The sequence below is a fragment of the Pimephales promelas genome, chromosome 14 (assembly GCF_988280905.1).
Source record: "Pimephales promelas chromosome 14, fPimPro1.hap1.1, whole genome shotgun sequence".
Lineage (NCBI taxonomy): Eukaryota > Metazoa > Chordata > Actinopteri > Cypriniformes > Leuciscidae > Pimephales > Pimephales promelas.
Window position 1 is genome coordinate 18,981,452 of NC_142782.1, and position 20,754 is coordinate 19,002,205.

A 20,754-nucleotide genomic window follows, 5' to 3' on the forward strand; every position below is an offset into this window, starting at 1 on the left:
GGGCTGGTTAAATCGGATGTTACTGTATTGTGTTGAAATGAGAGGCCTCCTCTGTTGCACATGTTTAGTGCACACGGTATGATTCTACGATGATTTGGAGTTTTGGAATCGATTAGAAAAAGTCAAGAATTATAATACGACCGACAAAAAACTGCCTCAGCTCTTCTAGTGTTTCGAGAATTTCCTAGTTTTGGAATAAACATTGGCTCCTAAGCAACCTGGGAATCCAATTCATGTCATGAACAAATAAATTAGCTAGTTCTGACCGAAGTTATCTTTTTGAATAAGTTTGAGTCTTTCACTAAAATCAACTCACCGAATCCATCAGAGACTATCAACTCGCTTTCTTGCTGAAATATGCCTGAAAATGGAAACTTTTTCCCCCCATTATATTTCACTAAAGATTTTTTGTCTGGGTCTCAAGATTGGTGTTGCTCTGCGGAAGCTATTCCGCAAAAATACCATTCATTAATATTATCAAATAGCCTTTGTCATTTTCACTCATTGGTGTCTTGTTATAGGCCTTTTTCTTTAATGGAACTCCAACAACATGTCTCTATGCTTTTTTATATGCTGTATATTACCCTTTAACACTCTGGGCTTCCTTAGGGTTACACGCTTCCTCCCCATCATAAAAGACTAAAGCCTTAAAATTTAACTTTTTTTTTCCCCTAGGAAAACCAATAAAATAAATTTTTGTTGAATAATATTTTTCTATTATTATTTAGAATTTGTAAAGATTTGTATGATACTTTGCATTAATTAGGCCTATAATTTTCAAGAGCTATTTTTCCATTAGAATTAATATAATTTATTTTTTTCTTATTATAATTTATTGATTTATTCCAATAAATGCAAAATTTCACATAAAAATTGAGTGCAGGCTGCAGGCAAAAAAAACCAAACAAATCAAGTGAGAAGACCGCCATCCATTGACTTTAAAAATATATATATAAATGTGTGTAATGTCATGGCCCCTTAGAAGAGAAGTTAAAAATGGCTTTCCAATTAAGGTGTGAGATGTTTGTTTTTGATTTACTCCCACTCAAACTGTTCTTCCATTTTGTGCATATAGAGTACTACAATAGAAATAAGCCTGTGGCTTTTTGTGTATTTTATCCTCGACAATTTGTCTTGAAATGTGTATGAATTGCCTTTGGCATGATTGTTTTTGTTTAAGAACATTGTTGAATAAATGGCCTGTACATGCTCTCCTTTACCCATCCAGACATGAAAAATATATCTTCTTTTGATTCAACAAACCTTCCTGAGCTTTCACTCACCTCATATGTTCTCAAGTGTTTTTATTAGTGTGCAAACATGTTTATGTAGCAAACAAATACATCGACAGATTCCTCCCTTTACTGGCCTTCGCAATCAGTACCTCTCTACAGTAATGGTTGGAAGACCTGATCAATGACGCTAGGTCATTGTGTCTTTCTCTTCAGGACATTTGTGTGTGTTCACATAGGTAATACAACAAAAGTCACCAAGTTGCAACCCCTCCGATGAAGCACAAAAAATTAAAATTTCAAAAGTTAACAATTTCGGTCATTTTTGACCGAAGAAGCCCAGAGGGTTAAAATCAACTGTCTCCGTTACTTATTGCTTTATTATTATTATTCAAAACGGCTGTTTACAGAAAAATGGATGCATGTTCATTTGATAGACTTTATTGATTATGTGCACATTTTAGCATAGTAATTTGACACCATTATTAAGCTACATTGAAGATCACATCTAAGTTGCATCTGTTTGTGTAATACTACACAATTTTTAACAATATTTCTCATTTTAATAGGACTTAAGACTATAATAATTCTCTATATTTGTGACTTTGATTTTATATCTTCCTTTCTTTATACAATTGGCAGGCATCAACAGACAATAAAATTCACTAAGATTCAAACAGTCAGAACAGGATAAACCTATTTAGAAATTATGACACATTTTCTTGAAATGAGATATTTCCTCTGTATATATATAAAACAAAAGTACACAAATGCAAATATGCCGAAAAACAAAAACCAAATTGTGAAGTACAAACCGCAGGCATGGGTTCCATAAGTACTGCAACATTCAAATAAATGACTGAATTTCCATTTGCCTCCAAACTTGATTGCATCAGTAATACAGTTATTCATTAGACATTCAGTAAAGCCATCATATAATATACATATCTATCCTAATTTGTAAAAACATGAACCACACAAAAGAGCTCTGAAAGTTTGCCTGAGCCACAATAATATCATGGTGGACCATCTAGATTACCACATATGTGAACCAATCAAGCCACTTACACTCATATCATCAATGGACACACTGAAGATGGCTTCTAACAACTGCAATTGTCACGTAATGGGTGAAATAAAGAACACGCATCTGTTAGGTTTAGTTAACAGTGGAGATATTGCACAACCTAAATCACATCTGATTAAAGTAAAATCCTGTCATACACAAGACCCACAACGACCAACTTTTGAGGATCAAATCAAATACAGGATGTTTGCATCGTTTGTTGAGTTTAAGACCTGTACAACACTTCTATTTGGTTTAGACAGTTTACGGTACAACATTACATTATACATATATATATACACACATTAACGCACCATTTGTCACAAAAGGATCACTGTGAATACACAACAGGCTGATGAGCGGGAAGCAGGGGAGGTTTCGGGATGGGTCGGGACTCCTGGAATGGCCTTGATTAAATATATTGCCTAAAACACACCAGTGTTGGGATGTCTTATCCTCACTTGTGGAAGACACTGCCAGTTCAGCTCTAAGCTCCTCGGATATGGCAAGACGTTTCAGGAGTAGTTGGTTTAAGGATCCACATTGTGTAACTAGGATCGCACCGGGACATACTATATGTGTTTTTAGTCAAAAACCCAACATGTGACGAGCATCTCCTCTAAAGTTGATCTTTTTGTGAAGTAGTTTGCTGCCGATGGCATCCTTGGCTTTGCGTTTTCCTAGGCCCCGCCCTCGAGTGTAATGAACAAGCAGCTCCAAACACCTACATGCTCTCCTTTACCCATCCAGGCATGCAAAATATACCTTCTTTTAATTCAACAAACCTTCCTGAGCTTTTTCACTCACCTCATATGTTCTCAAGTGTTTCAGTATTAGTGTGCAAACATGTTTATGTAGCAAACAAATACATTCGACAGATTCCTCCCTTTACTGGCCTTCGCAATCAGTACCTCTCTACAGTAATGGGTTGGAAGACCTGATCAATGGCGCTAGGTCATTGTGTCTTTCTCTTCAGGACATCCCTGAGACATATGTGATTGCACAAACCATCTCTTTACCTATTCCTATCTAAGGCATATTCAACATATTGAAGGGTGTACCATGTGTGTGTTTTTATTTATTTTTTTGGTCACGACAAGGGACGTAGGGAAAGCAGCGACAGCTTGCTCACGAAAATAAAACATCATTTTCACTACAACTACCTCATCTAGGTGCAACGACACGACACAAAGCAAGAACACCCACATGTGCGACTACGTTCTCCTTAAGTGACATGCAGTTTCAAAGTAGCGCTAACAGCCGTGGGAGGGGGGTTCGTTTCACCGATGGAAGCCTGTGCAAAATTTTAACAACATCACAGGGGGACATCATTGCAAAATCCAAATCCTGCTTGTAAGCGTGTAAGTTACGTAACGATTAACCAATCGGTTACATTACAATGTGGCGCACGGGTTAAAATCATTAAATGGTGCCCCTTATTGAAACAGAACATGCTTCAAACACTTAGACGTGTTTCAGATATAATATATCTGAGAGAGTGGTGGTGGTGGATGATTTTGCAACAAAACGTCCACCAAAACATTTCATTTTCAAAAAGAATCTACTTATCGGTGACAAGTTATTCATAGGAGACTGGAATGAATAGATAAGTATCAGCACGTGTAGGTCCAGTCACTGCGTAGGTAGTGTAAAAAGGGTGTGTGTGCGCAAGTGTTTCTATGTGTGTGTTTTTTTTTTTTTCACACCTTCCTCCATCAGTTGGTCTTAAACTGGGAATGTGTCTAAAGAATTCAGTTGTGTGAAAAGATTTAACTGCAATAATGCTGTGATATCTCACTTCACATTGCAATCTTTAGAAGTGCAGGCAGTGTTTTATCGATGTCGCATTGCAAATTGACGTACACAGATGTGATGTGCACCGCAAAGTGCGTTATAATTGGTCCTTTCTGTGTGTGTTTGATGAGAGTGTCTGTGTTTGTGTGTTTTTCTCACTGTCTGTGTATGTGTGTGTGTGTGTGTTTGTGTGTTTATTCCACGGAGAAGAGGCTTGCAAAGGATTTCCGAAGGTTGCGGATGGTCTCAGCCTTGGCTTCGTCCTGACTAGGGCTTTGGTGCTGGGCGGCCGGCGTTTCTGGAATGTTGAATGTATTGGTAAGAGACTGGGATTTGCTACAAAGAGAAGAAGTGGCAATAAAGGAGAGGAAGAGGCTATTAAAGTCATGCAGCAAACCCATGGAGATGGCTTTATAGAGGTATGGCAGAGAAAAAAATGAATAAGCTGTGAGAGAAAGAGAGAGAATGAAATTCATGTGCTTTCTTTTGTGTCATTTAAGAAATCATGACTCCAGTGCAATGTACATCAGCCCTTGGACTTATGGGAAATGGCATCTATGGCCACTATTCCTAAATGAAGAACCAGGTGCAGAGGCATCTCAGTAATATAACATTTTTGGAAGAACCTGCATTATATAGAGTGCCGAAGTGATGACGTCACTTTGTAGGACAACTCGGAAGCTAGCGGCGCATTCCCTCGATCGAAAAGCTATGCGTTTTCCCCATAGAATATTGGAAAATTGCAAAAAAATAAGAGTTGTGACCCTTATACAATTTGTCTATCAAGATAATCTGTACAAGTTAATCCAGAATTTATACATTTTGAAGCCTGTAGAAAGAAAACACAAGCAGACACAATAAAGTTTAATAAAAAACACAAGCAGGTTATAACTGTGTGTTCTATGTCATAGATCAAAACGTGAAAATATTTAGAGGCTTTGTTCACCACAGACCTTATTTCAGGTGAATTAGCAAAAACCCATTCAAAAATCCCATAGGCTTTAGAGCGAGGGAACCGGGAGTGCTAAAATGCTAACTCACTTCCGCGTTTTGGCCTACAGAGTGACGTCGTAACTTCGGCACTCTGTATTGCGTAGTCACCTTAGAACTTAATTGAAGAATAGTGGGAATAAGATTGACAACTGCTTGACAGTGAAAATAGATCGAATGCACGTTTTCAGTCAGAAAAAAATGCAATTTCCACAATCAATGCTTGAATGGTTTGGGTGTAAGACTGAAGGAAGCCATCTTTGTTTGCATGCAAAATACCAGATCATCTAGAGTGCATACTTCTGTATCTCCATTGTTTTAATTATGCATCTGCCAATATATGTATAAGCCACATTCATCATTATTGTCAAATGTCATTTTCATTTTTGTCATCACCATTAACAAAATCTGAATATTTAAAGTAATCATAGTATGCTTTGCAAAATCTGTTCAGAAGCTTTTGGATGCGTTTATCCATTCATTTAATGCTCATCTGAGTTACAAACTTGACAGTAGCCGTACACATAGCTGAAATATGGAATATATACTGTTTTTAATAGCCTTGGATAAATACATAAAGCTAATTATATAAATAATCTTCAGGCTGTGTGAATTAGTTAAAACTACAAGGGGTGTGATGGCACTGTAAATGGCTGGCAAGTCAAGGAAGGGCCCATCAGATCAATAATCTCCACCCAGTTTCTTTATATAAACAATAAGCATATACTTTCTAGTGTAGATCTGTGACATCATTGTGTAAAAATATTGTTTTCTAATAATAGGACACTTCATTTGAATTTACTTGTACAGTGCTTCCTATCGTGCAGGTGACACTGTGTTCTAACATAGTTTCGGCCACCAGTGTAGCCCAATTCATGAACAAATGACTCAGAGAGTGTAATTTCTAGACCTGGTAGCATCGTAAAGACCCATGGGCATCTTTACAAAGAATATACATTTCTCTAGTAATTCCAAGCTTTGAATTTTATTGGGTAGAAATTGAATAAAACATTTTTTGGAGGGGGCCTTTAATTTTTATAGACAATGGGGAGCCAAAAATGTTTAGAACCACTGCTTTACCCTAATTCAAACAGTTATTGTCAGTCATGCCATCAGTACCATGAACTTGTCATGCGATTTGCAAATCTTATGACGTGGCAAAAGAGAATGGCCACCATCTGGTGTAGTCACTTGCATGAGTGATGAAACATCATCAATAAATGGAGAAACCTATCCATATTCTTATGAACTTTCACATCCAGTCAAATTAAATATACAAGCTTCAGGCAAATACGACGGAGGACAAAAAACATCTTACTTAAGCTGCGGAGATCCACTCAGGGCCGGGTGATCAGGACTTGGTTTCTGTGGAGGTTGGGGTTTCTGCTGCAAGGGAGGTCGTGTTCCTCCTGGGCCTCCCTGGCCCTGTGAAGCAGGCCGTGGTTGCTGAGTGGTAGGGGGGCGAGGACCGCCCTGTTGCGGAGCTGTTTGTGGGGCTTCCTGGGTTGGCTGCGGCCCACCCTGGGTTGGCTGCCTGGTTGGCTGGCCTTGTCTTGGCTGTGGTGGCCTCTGTTGGGGCTGACCAGCTGGCTTGGGACCCTGGCCACCAGTTTGAGGCCTCTGCGGCTGCTGTTGGGGACCGCCTGGCTGGGGCCTCTGTGACTGAGGAGAGCCACCTGAGCTACGTTGGGCGGGACCCTGTGCGGGCCTCTGCTGACCTGCAGACCCTTGACTGGCTTGTCGCAATGGGGGCTGATTGGGCCGGGTTTGTTGAGCAGGGGGGTTCTGAGCATTAGGGCTGGTCACAGACTGGGTTTGGGCAGGGGGCTGGCCCTGAGGAGAGGGCCGCTGCTGCGGAGGGGCTCCTTGACGGGCAGGAGTAGCGCTAACAGCTGCTTGTTGTGGACCTCCTAAAAACAGAGCAAACACGGCTGGAATATCCACCTTATTTTGCCATACGTAAATAAGCATACATTTTATTTAAATGTGCGATTCAAGACATTTATAATGTTACAAAAGATTTCTGTTTCAAATTAATGCTGTTCTTTTAGACTTTCTAATCTTGTAAAGATTTAGCATGGTTTCCTCAAACTATTAAGCAGCACAAAAGTTTCAACATTTGTGACTTGTGACTGATTCATTCGTTTTCAATTTTTGAGACTTCTGAGTTATTAGCCACTGAAATGCAGTAAACTGTAATACTATTTGTGCTACAAACCCATGTGTCTGTGATTATGATAATGAATTAGAATAATACCAGTTTGGAGTTTTTCTGTTTTTGACGGGTAAAACAATTGGAAGTGGTAGACAATTATTAAAATATACAGATATAGGGTTAGTTCACCCAAAAATGAAAATTATGTCATTAGTGACTCACCCTCATGTCGTTCCAAGACCGTAAGACCTCCGTTCATCTTTGGAACACAATTTAAGATATTTTAGATTTAGTCCGAGAGCTTTCTATCCCTCTATTGAAAATGTACGTACGGTATACTGTCCTTGTCCAGAAAGGAAATAAAGACATCATCAAAGTAGTCCATGTGACATCAGTGGGTTAGTTAGAATGTTTTGAAGCATCAAAAATACATTTTGGTCCAAAAATAGCAAAAACTACGACTTTATTCAGCATTGTATTGTCTTCCGGTTCTGTTCTAAATCCACGTTCAATGACGCTGATGACGTAAGACGCTGCTGATGTGTTATCAGTGCGCCCGAGCTTCGTTTACAGTCTGAGGGAGATCCACGCTGTAAACAAAAAAATCTTCGCACACATGTCTAAGGATTTCGACACTGAGGAAGACTTGCATTTTTTTGCCCAGCCATATTTATTTGAACCCGAATACACGGACGCACCAGATACACGTCAGCAGCATCTTATGTCATCGTCACTGCGGACTCGTGAACACGGATTGACAACAGAACCGAAAGACAATACAATGCTGAATAAAGACAAAATGTATTTTCGATGCTTCAAAACATTCTAACCCACTGATGTCACATGGACTACTTTGATGATGTCTTTATTTCCTTTCTGGACAAGGACAGTATACAGTACATACATTTTCAATGGAGGGACAGAAAGCTCTCGGACTAAATCTAAAATATTTTCCTCCGAAGATGAACGGGGGACTTGCGGGCTTTGGCCGACATGAGGCATTAATGACTTCATTTTCTTTTTTGGGTGAACTAACCCTTTATCAGAGACTTACCATGTCATTCCAAACCTGTATGACCTTGTTCTGTCTGCTGAATGTCTAAGGTGTACTGTGATTTGTACCATATAGGCCTGTTCACACTAAAGGAATCTTGTCATGAAAATTCAGTGTGATAAACATTTCAATTTGAATCAACGGCTGTTAATGCATCTGTTCAGACCGACAAAAACATGTGCATGCCATCAGTGAGGCCATTTTTTTTTTTTTATGGAAAGGTCACCCTAAATTAGCCAACCTATTTTGTGATTTTGGTCAGATTTGGTCTCATGCCACTAGCCGACTATGGTACATAAAACTATGACTATGACTATTTTGTGTGAAATACTGTATGAAATGCTTTTAGTATTTTGATGAAAAAACAATGAATAGTAGAGATTAATATATTGAGCAGCTCTCGTCTTTTGGTGTTGCTTGATAAACGCCATGTAATGCAAAAACAGAATTTCACAAGTTTGCATGTAATAACAATTGTCTACCAAAAAAATCTATTTACTTAATTGCTGCATATCACTTGGTCTTATGGTGGACAATTAATTCAGTTAAGTTTGTCTTCATAATCTTTAGTAAAGATCTGAGTACATTATTAATTTTTAAATGCAAATGAGATTTGAAAGCTTTGGGGAAGGTGGAGTAAATAATAACTTAAATTTTAACTTATCCCCCGATTAGCTATTGTATGACTTCATAAGACTTATAAGTTGAATGTACTACGTATACCATATAAGTTACGGTGCACTAATGACCTTTTTGGAGATATGCCGTAAAAATCCATTTTCATATTTTGTAAAACTGCAGCATAAACATTCTCGTTAGGATTTCTCCTTATATGTTAAACGCAAGAATGAAAGTCAAACAGGTTAGGAACGACACAAAGGTAAGTAAATGATGACTGAATTTTCATTCTTGGTAAACTATCCCTGTAAAGGTTGGCTTCATTATTGCAATATTGTAATCCCTTACCCTGTGGAGGAGGGCGCTGTTGTGACTGTGGCACATTCGATTGAGAGACGGGTTGAGGTGAAACAGCCGGGCCCTAGAATATAAAACAGACATAGTGAGGGATATACAGTAGAGTATATCAGATAATACCATTCAAAACATACAGAAACAGAACGCTGGCCTCCATGAGTTTTCAGTGCAAGTTTTAGTATTTTTAAGAACATGTTTAGCCACTTTTATTTTTTAAAACAAGTGAATGTTCCATCACAAATAAGACCTATTAACAGCTGTAATGTCAAAATTTGCTGAACAGCATTCTTGAAAAAATTAATTAATGGCTGATGTAGACAAAACATGCAGTCATTAATCTTCAGGCAATCAGTTTAGCACAAATGTGGAGGGAGTTAAACCAAGTGATTTGATGCAGAGCGGTGATGAGAGATGTTGTTTGAGTCCCTAGCTTATGCATTAAAAGCATTACTCACTCTTATTCTCTCCCATCTGTGTGACTATGAATCATTACAATCACGGCTTTGGGGAATGGAGAAAAGCAGCCTCTGCACTGCAATCTAAATTGACAATAATAATGACTGATGTGTGGAAACTAAACCATTTCAATGTATTATTCAGCAGAATAGCACTGCTTTTTGCTGCATAACCAAAAATTACAGCTTTTCTATGCATGTTTTTAGGTCCATATGCCATATACATTAGGTCCATCAGGCAATAGCAACCACATTCTCATAGCGCTAATCATTAAAATGTAGTCTTTGATTTTGCATAGAGCAGAGATTTTTCAAAATCTCACATGAGAATAAATTTTCACATGAGAAAAAAAAATATTCTGTTTCACACAAATGAACAAGGGCATGATTATTCATTAATAAATGCTTATTTTCTCACAGTATATGTTTTAACAAAAAATGCGTTTACTATAGTGCATTATTTGTAAACTAATTTGATGATTTCATCACATAACCAGCTCCATATAAATGGCTTTTCTGAAGTAGTAAACTTGCTCAGTAGCTGAACTAGTACAGCCACGATAAAAGAGCTGAAAGACTTGTTGAAGCAAGCTAAAATAGCATACATTTTTCTCATATTTGCTTTAAAGACAATGTGTTAGGTTTATGGTAGGGTTCAAATAGCCGCAACAATATTTTCCAAATGCATTAAAAAAACAATAACTTTTAGCTTCACTCACCGGATATTTCATTTCCAAACTGCCACGTTACATACAACAACCAACGTTACCAGATGCACGTTCATCTGTTTTGGATAAAACTGAACTCGCTTTTTGCACCACTCACTGGTCATTTCACTTTTACCCCTTTTCCACCCAAAAAGAACGGAACTGGTTCGGAACTGGTGCTGGTTCAAAGTTGGTTCGGAGTTGGTTCAACTTGCAAACCCGTTCAGAACCTGTTTGTTTTTCGACTGACTAGAGCGCCCAGGGAAGGACCTCGTTACGTCACTGTGTACGTCGCTAGAAACGCTTGCAAGTACAATATTACTATGGGATTATCTCTAACTCGTGTACCAAGAAGGCTTTAAAAACAATTGAAATATGTACAGTAAGTCTTTTAATCTTTTCGTTTGATATGTAATCATTTCTGATAAGTTATGTACCCCTGTCTTGTGTCTTTTTTTCTTTCCATTTATTTGTTCTATATGGTGACTGTTTTCTTCTTTGCTTATCTTTCAAATTAAAAAAAAAAAAAAAAAAAAAACGCTTGCGCAAACTTCAAGCATAACAATTATAAAGGCGGACTCCATCGTGTTTCTGCAAATGTTTCTCCTGGCTTTGCGATCCTATATTATGGTCAGAAAAGATGTTTAGAACACATCTAAACCCGCCCCCAGCCCCCGACGTAAGCATGACGTGGTAAAAGAATGGTTTTAATCCAGAAAAGAGTTGGTGCCACTTTGGAACCAGTTTTCCCCGGCCGAGAACCGGTTCTTTGGCTGTTGAAACACAAAGAACTGGTTCGCGTGCAGGCACCGGCTGCGAACCGGTTCTCAAAATGCATTGGTGGAAAAGGGGCTTTTGAGAGTGTCATGAACCAGAATTCAGAATATTTTGGAGAAATCTTTTCTTTCTTTTTTTTTCAATGAGCCTGGGTTGAGAATATACGAGTATGTTTTGAAGCAAGTGTGTTAACCTGAGAACGAACTGGAGTGGGAGATGAAGTGTGCAGCATGGTCTGGTTCATTTTAGCCACAACAAGATCAGCCATCAGAGCCCGGTCTTCATCCTGCTGGTCTCCTATGAGAGGCATTGAGCAGCCCACCACCTGATAGACACACACACAAATCATTTGCCTGAGGCACTAAGGATATTTCATAGTTATTTTGAAAGCTGCCTGTTTTTGTAGATGTTATTACCTCTATGATGTAATCTCGACCATCTTTACCATGCAATGCTTCAACAGCGCATATATCAAGACCCCCGAAAACCTCAGAGCATACGTCCACCCACATACGATATCTACAGAGGAAAAAGTGCAAATGATGACCTTGTGATTCCGCTAAAAGCATCCACCCACTGACAACACACTGCCCAGAGTAAACTAGGGATTCAGGATTACTGCAGGGCAAGACATTAATATTTGACTTGGTGTGATCGACTGTTTTAATTGTAAAGCCTCTTACAGCAAACTAAATTGATTTTTGTTTGAAAAAAATTCAGTTCCAAGAAGAATGTGCGATATTTATTTGGTGTAACTTTTATAATTTTTTATATTTAAATGACTTTTACATCTCTATGATAATTAGGGCTGCATGATTAATCGAAATAAAAGCAAAATCGTGATATGGCTTGTGTGTTTATCAACTTGCAAAGGCACAGCCTTTAATTTAATTAAATAAATATACGAGCTTCGTGTTTCACAGCTGAACCTAACCTAACTAACTAATAATGATGTGCGACCAAGGAGAAGGAAGACAGGCAGGAACTCAACCAAGGGAATACTGTAACAGTTCTGAAAGAATGTTACATTTCTTGTGCTGTAATTCTACTCCCCGCCTCAAGGGGGAGCTATAGAGGTTTCTTTGGGTAGGGCTATCCTTTTAAGAGAGACAAGTAAGAGTGTTTAGACAGGTATTGGCATGGCTTTGAGTGTTTGCTCAACTGAGCTGTATGCAAGAAACCCTATTTTGAGGAATCTTTTTGGTTCAACAGCTCAATGTAAGTTGTATATATTTTTTTAATTTGATTGTTTATTATCAATGGTTTTTTTTTGTTGCATATTTTGATTTGTATTTGCCTGTTTGTTTAGAGGGTTCTCTGTTGACTTCATTCAATATGGACACTTCATCTGGACTATGTTGTGCTCTGGTTCTACACCTTTGTTGATTACGAGGACTGATGCTTTATGATTTAAAACACTTTCTGTTGGACTTCTACTCCGGGACTTCTAATGAACTTTTGGAATATTGGAACACTCACTTCTAACAAGAGCTACTTGTGATGTGATGATTTGCTGACAATTTTGATGTTTTGTTTATCTACACAGTTTGGGCTTTTCACAAAACCATAAATATACTTAACTCTACTCTTGGATGAATGGATCCCCTTCATTTAAGTATGTGACCAAACAAGAGCGTTACAATACATGTAAAGAATAACAAACTAAAAGTCTAACAGTACATGCCACTCCGACCAGGCGTGACCATGCGCTGTAAAAGCAAGGGGGTTTTAGAGGTGGCGAAGGTGTGGTGACAGTAGGTGGCGGCAGAGGAGTGGTGATGGGAAGACAATTATCCCCTGGCAGCGATGGTGCTGGATGGCCGATGGCCCGGACCCAATGGTGTCTGGGAGGTCAGCAGGATGATAATAATTTTCCCCTGATTCAGAACAGTGACTTCAGGGTCTCATCGTCGTAGGGGCAAAAAATTCCATTTAGCAAAAACAAAAAGGTTATGACTCATACGAGCCACTGCAGCGAACTGAGCTGCATAGTTTGGGTTTGGGTCTGGTATTCTGTAACGCTAAGGTAACAGCAGATAATATGAGGAACAGGGTGCTACCCGAGACACGAACAATACAGGACAGACACACTAAGGGCCTGTTTACACTAGAACCCTCGCGGGTGAAAACATAAAAATATTTTATCGGATGTGCCTTTCGTTTGCACGGCGACGGCGTTTTAGGGGCTTAAAAACGCAAAAAAGTGAAACCACCCTCCAGATTGGAAATCTTAAAAACGCTCCACCGCCGCGTTCCCATGTAAACGAGCCACCAGGAGTGCATACTACGTTGCAATTCACACTCTTTTGCGTCACCATATGCACATGGATTTCCCGCCAAAAATTCTTGTCTAAACGCAGAATAAAAAGTGATAGCGCAATGCCACTTTTGCGTTTTCTTTTCAGAATCGTTTCCGTGTAAACATAGCCTGAGTGACCAGGAAGAACATACACAATGATGATAATTAAACGCAGCTGAACCAAACTAACGTATAATGATGAATATTAACATATTCTTCTCATATTATAAGAATTAACATAACAGAACCTAACCGTGATACATGGAGCAAACAAAGAGCTTTTTTTGTTCTTATTTTTGCATTATTAATTTGTTTATTTATCATTTAGCCTAATAATAATACAATCCTCTTGCAAATCTTATTGAGTTGTCTTGCTGTATACATAGACAGCTGCTTACTGTATCCTAACTAAAATGGAAAATCAGTAGTGGCTTATTTGGAACATTTAACGTTTAACAAAGCAACTACTGTGAAATGCACAGGAGACACCAACGTACAATTGATTGATAATTAAATCATGAATGTATTATTTTATGTTTAACGTATCTATTGCACCATTCGCCATGTTGAATAAAAATGCAATGCTGCCATGAAATCCTATCTTACCATTTAATGTCTCATAATGCTGTGAGGCAGCTATTAGCATATGCATAATAAATAACATGTTAAATTAAGCAAAATATGTCATTTTTAGACAACCAAACATCTAATAAGGTTATCCGATGTCATGTTATTGGTTCTGTATAATATGCCTTGTATCATGGCAGAAAGAACATCCTTTAAGCCTTGCGTACCTGTCAGACATGGCCACCTGCTCTAACATGGCTGATCCTGTGTTGGTCTTCCAATTGCCAGATATAGATGTCCTCCTGTCCAATAAAACAACAGCAAACTGTTTCAAAATCAGTTCCTAAGATAATACTAAAACCATACATTATATCATGCCGTTGAGAACAATAATGTAGTTGTAATCTCTTACATGTATGCCTTGTAATTGTCACCGATTTTCTGGATTCGGATGTCATACTTGGCGTCGATAAAAGGTTCAGAAGTGGCATATGTCTTTGTCAAAGCCACAACACTAGCAATGTCTTGAAAATCATATTGATTGTCCACTTTGACCTGGACAGAGAATTTAAATTGCACTGATACTGCTATAACCATAAAAAGACCAAACAGGCCATACAATAATATAGATACAAGTAGTATAAATACAATGTAATGAATGAATTAATTCAATTTGTATCATATATTCTAAAAAAGCATTTCGGTCATACCTTTCCCATACCAGAGTGAGCATGACCCATCTTCACTACCACAGGAAAGCCAGGTGTAGTGATCTAATGACAAGAGATGATTTAAGACAACAAGATATTTTTTAAGAAACAATACTTTTATTCTTCAAGAATGCATTAAATTGATCAAAATGCCTTACACATATACATATATAATAATGTAGTGTATATATAACAAATAATGGTGACCATAAGAATTTATAGAATCCTACCATGTTCTTATTGCAAATGTTAATACACAATACCGGGCTGATATTTTTATTATCCGACTGAATACTTTAGGAGAAAACAACACCAAAATCAAGTTGGTTTACTTGTTCATGTACATGTTGTATTTGCAGTCTTAGTGCTGCTTGATAGGCATCTATTGCTGCAGTTGGAGAAATGTAAGAGCATCTTCCTGCTCAGGCACAAAATAAGCCCACAAAATTATGTCTAAGTCTGCATTATCTTAGATAAAGACCAGCGAGAGAGGAAAACATTCAGGCACAGTGTGTGTCTGGGATCATTTTTGTGTAAAGATGCCTGCAGTGCAGGAATAGGAGGAGGTGGTGGCACTGCAGCAAGCCTCCCTCTCCTTTTAAACCCTGAACTATGTCTATAAGAACACAATTATACTAGTCTGAGATTTATCAAATTTCCAGTCTAGACAGAGCCAAGTTGGGTGGAGCAATGCTGAAGTAGGGCACTGAATATGCATGAGCCCTGTATATTTTACTATTTACTGCATCCAGACACCGCTGTCACTGACACAGATGGGAGCTTTGTACTGGCTCCAGTGGGACGTCTAGAGCCCTATAGATCAGGGTTTACTGTTGAGAAGGGACAGAGACAGATGGTTAAACACTCACCATCTCCTTGTGGTTGGGGTAATAAACCTGGTCAATCAGTGGGAACTCCTCTGGACCCAACTGCTTGTACAATCTGGACAACTGAGCGAACTGATAGATGCATGGCGACCCGCACACAAACATACATGCATACACATAGAGACAAATATTATGCAGCAATAATTAATGTCATTCATTAGTAAAACTGTGAGGATTTTTGCATGACTTTTTAGTTGTCAAATTAACTTTCTTAAAAATCAATCTGATTCAGGCCAATTTGCAATATGAATTATTCAATCTGATGTGTGAACCAGCTTGACCCAATTCATAATAAATATCAAATTAAAGAAAACGATTTATATATTTCTGACAATACAAAAGCAGTATAAAGCCAATTAACTTTTTAGTGCAGAGCGTCAACTCCTGGACTTTAAAGATTTTATTTATTTTAATAATTTTTTCAGGGCTGGAAAACCCTATTCTGCAAGTTTAATTTTCTTATGAATGGTATGTTCAAATACATGAATATTTCCTATTTTTGGATTTATAAGAACATCCTTAATTGGCTGAGTAGTATGGATTGAGATTGATGTGTGTAGTGCTCACCACCCATGGTTTGTCACAGAAGTTGTAGACAGAGTGAAGGGAATTGACACTGGGCAGACCAGCATACTGAAGTCCAATCACAATATTCCTGTGGTCGCCATTCTTGGCCATGCTGAAAGCATGCTGTCGCACCATCACAAAATCTGGCTTGAAACACCTAAATGACCACGGAAATGTTGGTAATTAATCATCTATCTATCTGTATAGAGTCTATATATAGAATGCACAGTAAATGTAGTTTCTTCGACTAATCATCTTGATTGCTGCTCTAAAAATTCATAACATACATTAATTGTTCTCCATACATTTTTTTATATTTCTATATTTGAATGCAAACCGAATTAGACAAAGTAAAACCCACTTAATTACATGGTTTATCAGTGCAATAAAGAAAACTTTCTGGAAGAGCTTTAAACAAATCTGAAACCTACTTTGTGATTTTGTTGCCATTGCGAATGGCCTCAATGTCCACACTATAGCTTCCCGTTGCGTGAGCCACCAGATTGACCTCTGAGAATTCAGCCTTGAAAATCAATGGAAATCACCAAATGGAACAAATGGATCAATGTGATCAATAAAGTGCTGTTGTCAAAGCATATACACTAAAACAGCACCTGAGGCCTGTGATGGGTTACCATTGTGGTTATTATAAAACAACAAAAAGGGCTTTTTAGAGACTATGCATATTTTCTTGTAACACAAGATTTCTTACTGACATCATTAAAATACGAATTTAAAACTTAAATATGTAATTGTTAAAAAAGATTGTGTCGAATCGTTTTGTATTTCTGTCTGGTATTCCAGTATGTTGTCTAAGTCTTACATAAATAATAGTGTTAATAACATAAATGTAATAACAGTATTACAAACAAAACTCCATATCATAATGCAAGCAGTTGTTCAATAAAATGTTTCTTCTGGAAGAAATTACTTTTTGTTTCTTGTAAAGCTGCTACCAAGATCTTATTTAAAAGGATATTATTCATTGACAGAACAGATTAATTTTCTTTTATCCTCCTCAAGAATAGACTATATCTTGCATTTCATTACTAGGGACAGTTTTGATGAATTTCCCATTTCAAAAACACAAACAAATGACACTGAAAAAATGACAAAGGGCCCTGTAATGAAATTTCCTCCCAGATTGATGACAACAATCTTTAGCCAGTTAATGTGTTTTGGCAACATCTAATTCATTACACAAGCACATTGTTGAGTTGTACTGCTCCGGTAGTTTGGAAGAATAAAAAAAAAAAAAAACATCCTACCTGTTCTATTTTAATGTCAAATTCTCCATGAACCTTCTTCCCTCTGAACACCTTTGCCCTGTAGGAAGAATGATCAAAAAAGAAAGAACATATACTCTTGAGAGTCATAGTTAACAAAAACACTTAAACTGTATCCTAACTGGATTATGCAACAGTGAAATGGTGTGAAAATTATGTATTTCAAACATGTATGAAGCATGAATTCTTTGAGAAGGGGGAGAGGAGTTGTGTTTCAATGTCTGAAACTGTTTTATGCTATGCGTCCCAAACTGTCATAATATTTCTAAATTTATATGCTACTATTATACTTTTTTAACCTAAAAAAACACATTATTGTCCTGTAAATCCTGTATGTTTACACAGAGACATACAATTTAAGTATAGTGCTGCTGATCACATGAAATAACTGGTAACACTTTACGGTAAGGGTACATGAATTATCATGAATTCATGTATAAATTAATGCATGAATAATGCATTCATTAATATCTCATGAATCATCATCAGGAACTAACACAAGTTCAATATTTTTCATTCATGACTTCATGAATGAACAACACCTTAATTAAAACATTAACTAAGATGAGCACATCATCATAAATAATGATTTATTACGCATGATCGTGATGTTTTCTTTTTGTTCTTTGTCTAGGTCCGTGACCTAGTCACCACTTTAGTGCTTTACACATTAATGCTTGACCACTGTATTGGACAGACACCATAATAGACCAATCACAGCTCATGGCACACAAATTCTGTGTTAATCAAATACAGACGTCATCATTAACTAAGCATTATCTATCAATGACTTCATCATGTGTGTGGCCCCTCAACTAAAGTGGTGACTAGGTCCTTTGAAATACTGATGAACAGTGTGCTATTAATGGTGGGATAAGAAAACATCATGATCATCCATAATAAATCATAATTCATGGTGATGTGTGTATCTTAGTTAATGTTTTAATTAAGGTGTTGTTCATTCATGAAGTCATGAATGAAAAACGTTGAACTTGTGTTAGTTCCTGGTGATTTATTCATTATAACTCATGTACCTTTGCTGTAAAGTGTTACCAAATAACTAAACTAATTACCCTATGTTCATATATTCCATGCAGTTTTGGTTTTTGGTCACTAAATAAATAAATAGATATATGATGGATGGAAATGTTGTTTCCAAAATGCATATGAAATTAGTTTTTGATGTTTTTTTATTCTAGTAAATGTGTCACTAGCCCTCAGAGGAAAACTGAGAGAAATATCACACACATTAAAATTGTAATAATGACACATCAATCACCATGTGAGATTCCTTAGATCGCCATACTAGAAGAAACCTCTCGAGAACCTCCATCCTTCCTTGAAAAGCACAGTTCTCTGAGGAATCCATAAGTTCTTACAAGAACCCTAAAGCCTGGCAATCCGTTAACCTCATTATAAAGGATAGGGTGGCACTTGACATATATATTTCTTGAAAATATATTTAGTTCCTTCCTTGAGTATAAGACATTTGATCCACCCTGGCATCAAGAGTTCCTAGAAGTTCTCCAAATGGTTTTACTCCAAAAGTGCCTCAATCACCTTGTCATTTTCAAAGACTTTGTGACAACATCACTTTTTCACAAGCAGAGCCAGTCTACTCTGAAACCCAACAACACGGGACCTTTGAATCTGGACTCAACAGCTAATGTAATCTCACTGCTTCTCCATTAGCTGTCCCAGGCTGAATAGTGTAATGCGCACAAACGCACGCGCGGGCACACCCACAACAATACGGTCGCGCGTGCCAGAAAGGCCCATAGACTAATGAGTCACGACGTTTGGATAGTGACTCCTTTTGGCCTGTATTAGCAAGAGCTACACCTCAGGTGTGCGAGTATTAAACAATCACCTCAGATACTCTCAAATAATCTGTTCAGAAACTCCACGCCATTACGTCGTATTCAAAACGCTGTGATTTCCTTAGGATCTTACCAGTCTGTCTGCTGGTCATCAATGACCAGGAGGATCTTGGCGTTGCTCGAGCCGATTCCTCTCTCGGTGGCCTCGTTAAAGGTGGCGGCCGCGGCGGCGGTGGTCTGTTTGACAGCGTTGGAAATGGAGGAAAAGAAGCCGGCGCCCGTAGACTGGCTGGTGGATTGACGCCTCTCTTGAGAGACTGGCGAGACCTCCGGGGCTGGGCTCTGCTGCGGCGGATCTGGCCGCTGTAGATCGCCCATGTAGCCATTAGGCAAGTTTGACATGAAATTACTGTCCGAGAGTCGACGTCGCAGGTAATTCATGTTGAATATGAAAAGGTATCCGGCGGTAAATTACCTCCCTGTAGGTTCTGCACGGCAAAAAAAAAGAAAAAAAATCCAAGACGAATGGAAAAACGATTAACTATCTGATATCTAGAATGCAACCGAGTGTTTCAGTTTAAAACGAGACGCAAAAACGAGTCGATACGCAATTCTTCTGGCTGCACCTCAAAAAGCAAAGGTCGTGCTTCACGCATGCAGAGCAGCACTGCAACAAATGAAAGATATCAAATCAACGCTTTATTGAGTTCACTATTAAATATGCATAAATAAATGCTCGTAATCATTGTGTTTGGTTGACTTACATCACTGAGAAGCTTGTTCAACACTTGGCATTACGATATCAAGCTCCTTCCATTTATGTTGATGATGTTTGGATCCTAATCCACGGGCGTGGAGAAAAAACAATCCTAACGAAGAGGCACTTGTTCAAAGTGTGCTCGCTCGGTGAAGGTAGTAATTGTCATATATGAAAATCGGTGAGGCAAAATCTCCGGTCAGATTCTCTGTGAACCGGTTGGGGCTTCGGAGGATGCAGGGATTGCATCACTCGTGCCATCCAATCCTTGTAATCCGCCCAGTGTTTTCCCCTCGTCGTTTTTTCAGACCCATCACCGGTTTCTCCCGTTGCGCACGTACTTTACGCACGGGACAGGTCCGGGATGTAATTGTTTAGATGCGTATGATGAATGGGTAGGAAAGACTAGTTTGGCATGTGCTTGTGTTCATTTTAAAGAAGAGAGAGACATCCATTGGACATCATTGGCAGTGAGTGATGCTGCCAAGCGATTAAACAGCTTGTAACAAAAAGGATGTAGGCTCAAACTCTGCAGGTGAACTGTCACCATGGTGCCCTTGAGCAACACACCTAAACCATGTTGTCCCTCAGGACTGTCCTTGTACATTATAGGACTCAGACAATCAATCTCAGACAATTGAGTATTAATTATAGGA

The 20,754-nt window shown here is 38.2% G+C and overlaps 1 protein-coding gene across 2 annotated transcripts; it reads right to left on the reverse strand.

The window, feature by feature from the left end:
* Positions 1-3,986: 3,986 nt before the first annotated feature.
* syn1 (synapsin I) lies at positions 3,987-20,322 on the reverse strand. Of its 2 annotated transcripts, none has more exons than XM_089119544.1 (14): positions 20,106-20,322; positions 19,475-20,008; positions 17,504-17,561; positions 16,667-16,758; positions 16,236-16,392; positions 15,651-15,740; positions 14,782-14,844; positions 14,484-14,626; positions 14,299-14,373; positions 11,622-11,724; positions 11,399-11,530; positions 9,258-9,330; positions 6,401-6,992; positions 3,987-4,428 (listed from the first exon to the last, which is right to left on the reverse strand). In XM_089119544.1, the coding sequence occupies exons 2-14, from the start codon at positions 19,780-19,782 to the stop codon at positions 4,287-4,289; spliced, it is 2,028 nt and encodes a 675-aa protein (XP_088975670.1). In that variant the 5' UTR covers positions 19,783-20,008; positions 20,106-20,322; the 3' UTR covers positions 3,987-4,286. The 2 variants fall into 2 exon arrangements, with proteins under 2 accessions (XP_088975670.1, XP_088975671.1); XM_089119545.1 differs by having other exon boundaries at positions 4,000-4,390.
* Between the last annotated feature and the right edge of the window lie 432 nt (positions 20,323-20,754).

Excerpts from the sequence above, each read along its gene's own strand:
- syn1 (XM_089119544.1), bottom strand. The coding sequence starts at position 19,782 with ATGAATTACCTGCGACGTCGACTCTCGGACAGTAATTTCATGTCAAAC. Across the intron at positions 16,759-17,503 it reads TTGACATTAAAATAGAACAG|GCTGAATTCTCAGAGGTCAA; the intron begins GTAGGATGTTTT and ends TTGATTTTCAAG. Across the intron at positions 14,627-14,781 it reads CTCACTCTGGTATGGGAAAG|GTCAAAGTGGACAATCAATA; the intron begins GTATGACCGAAA and ends TTCTCTGTCCAG.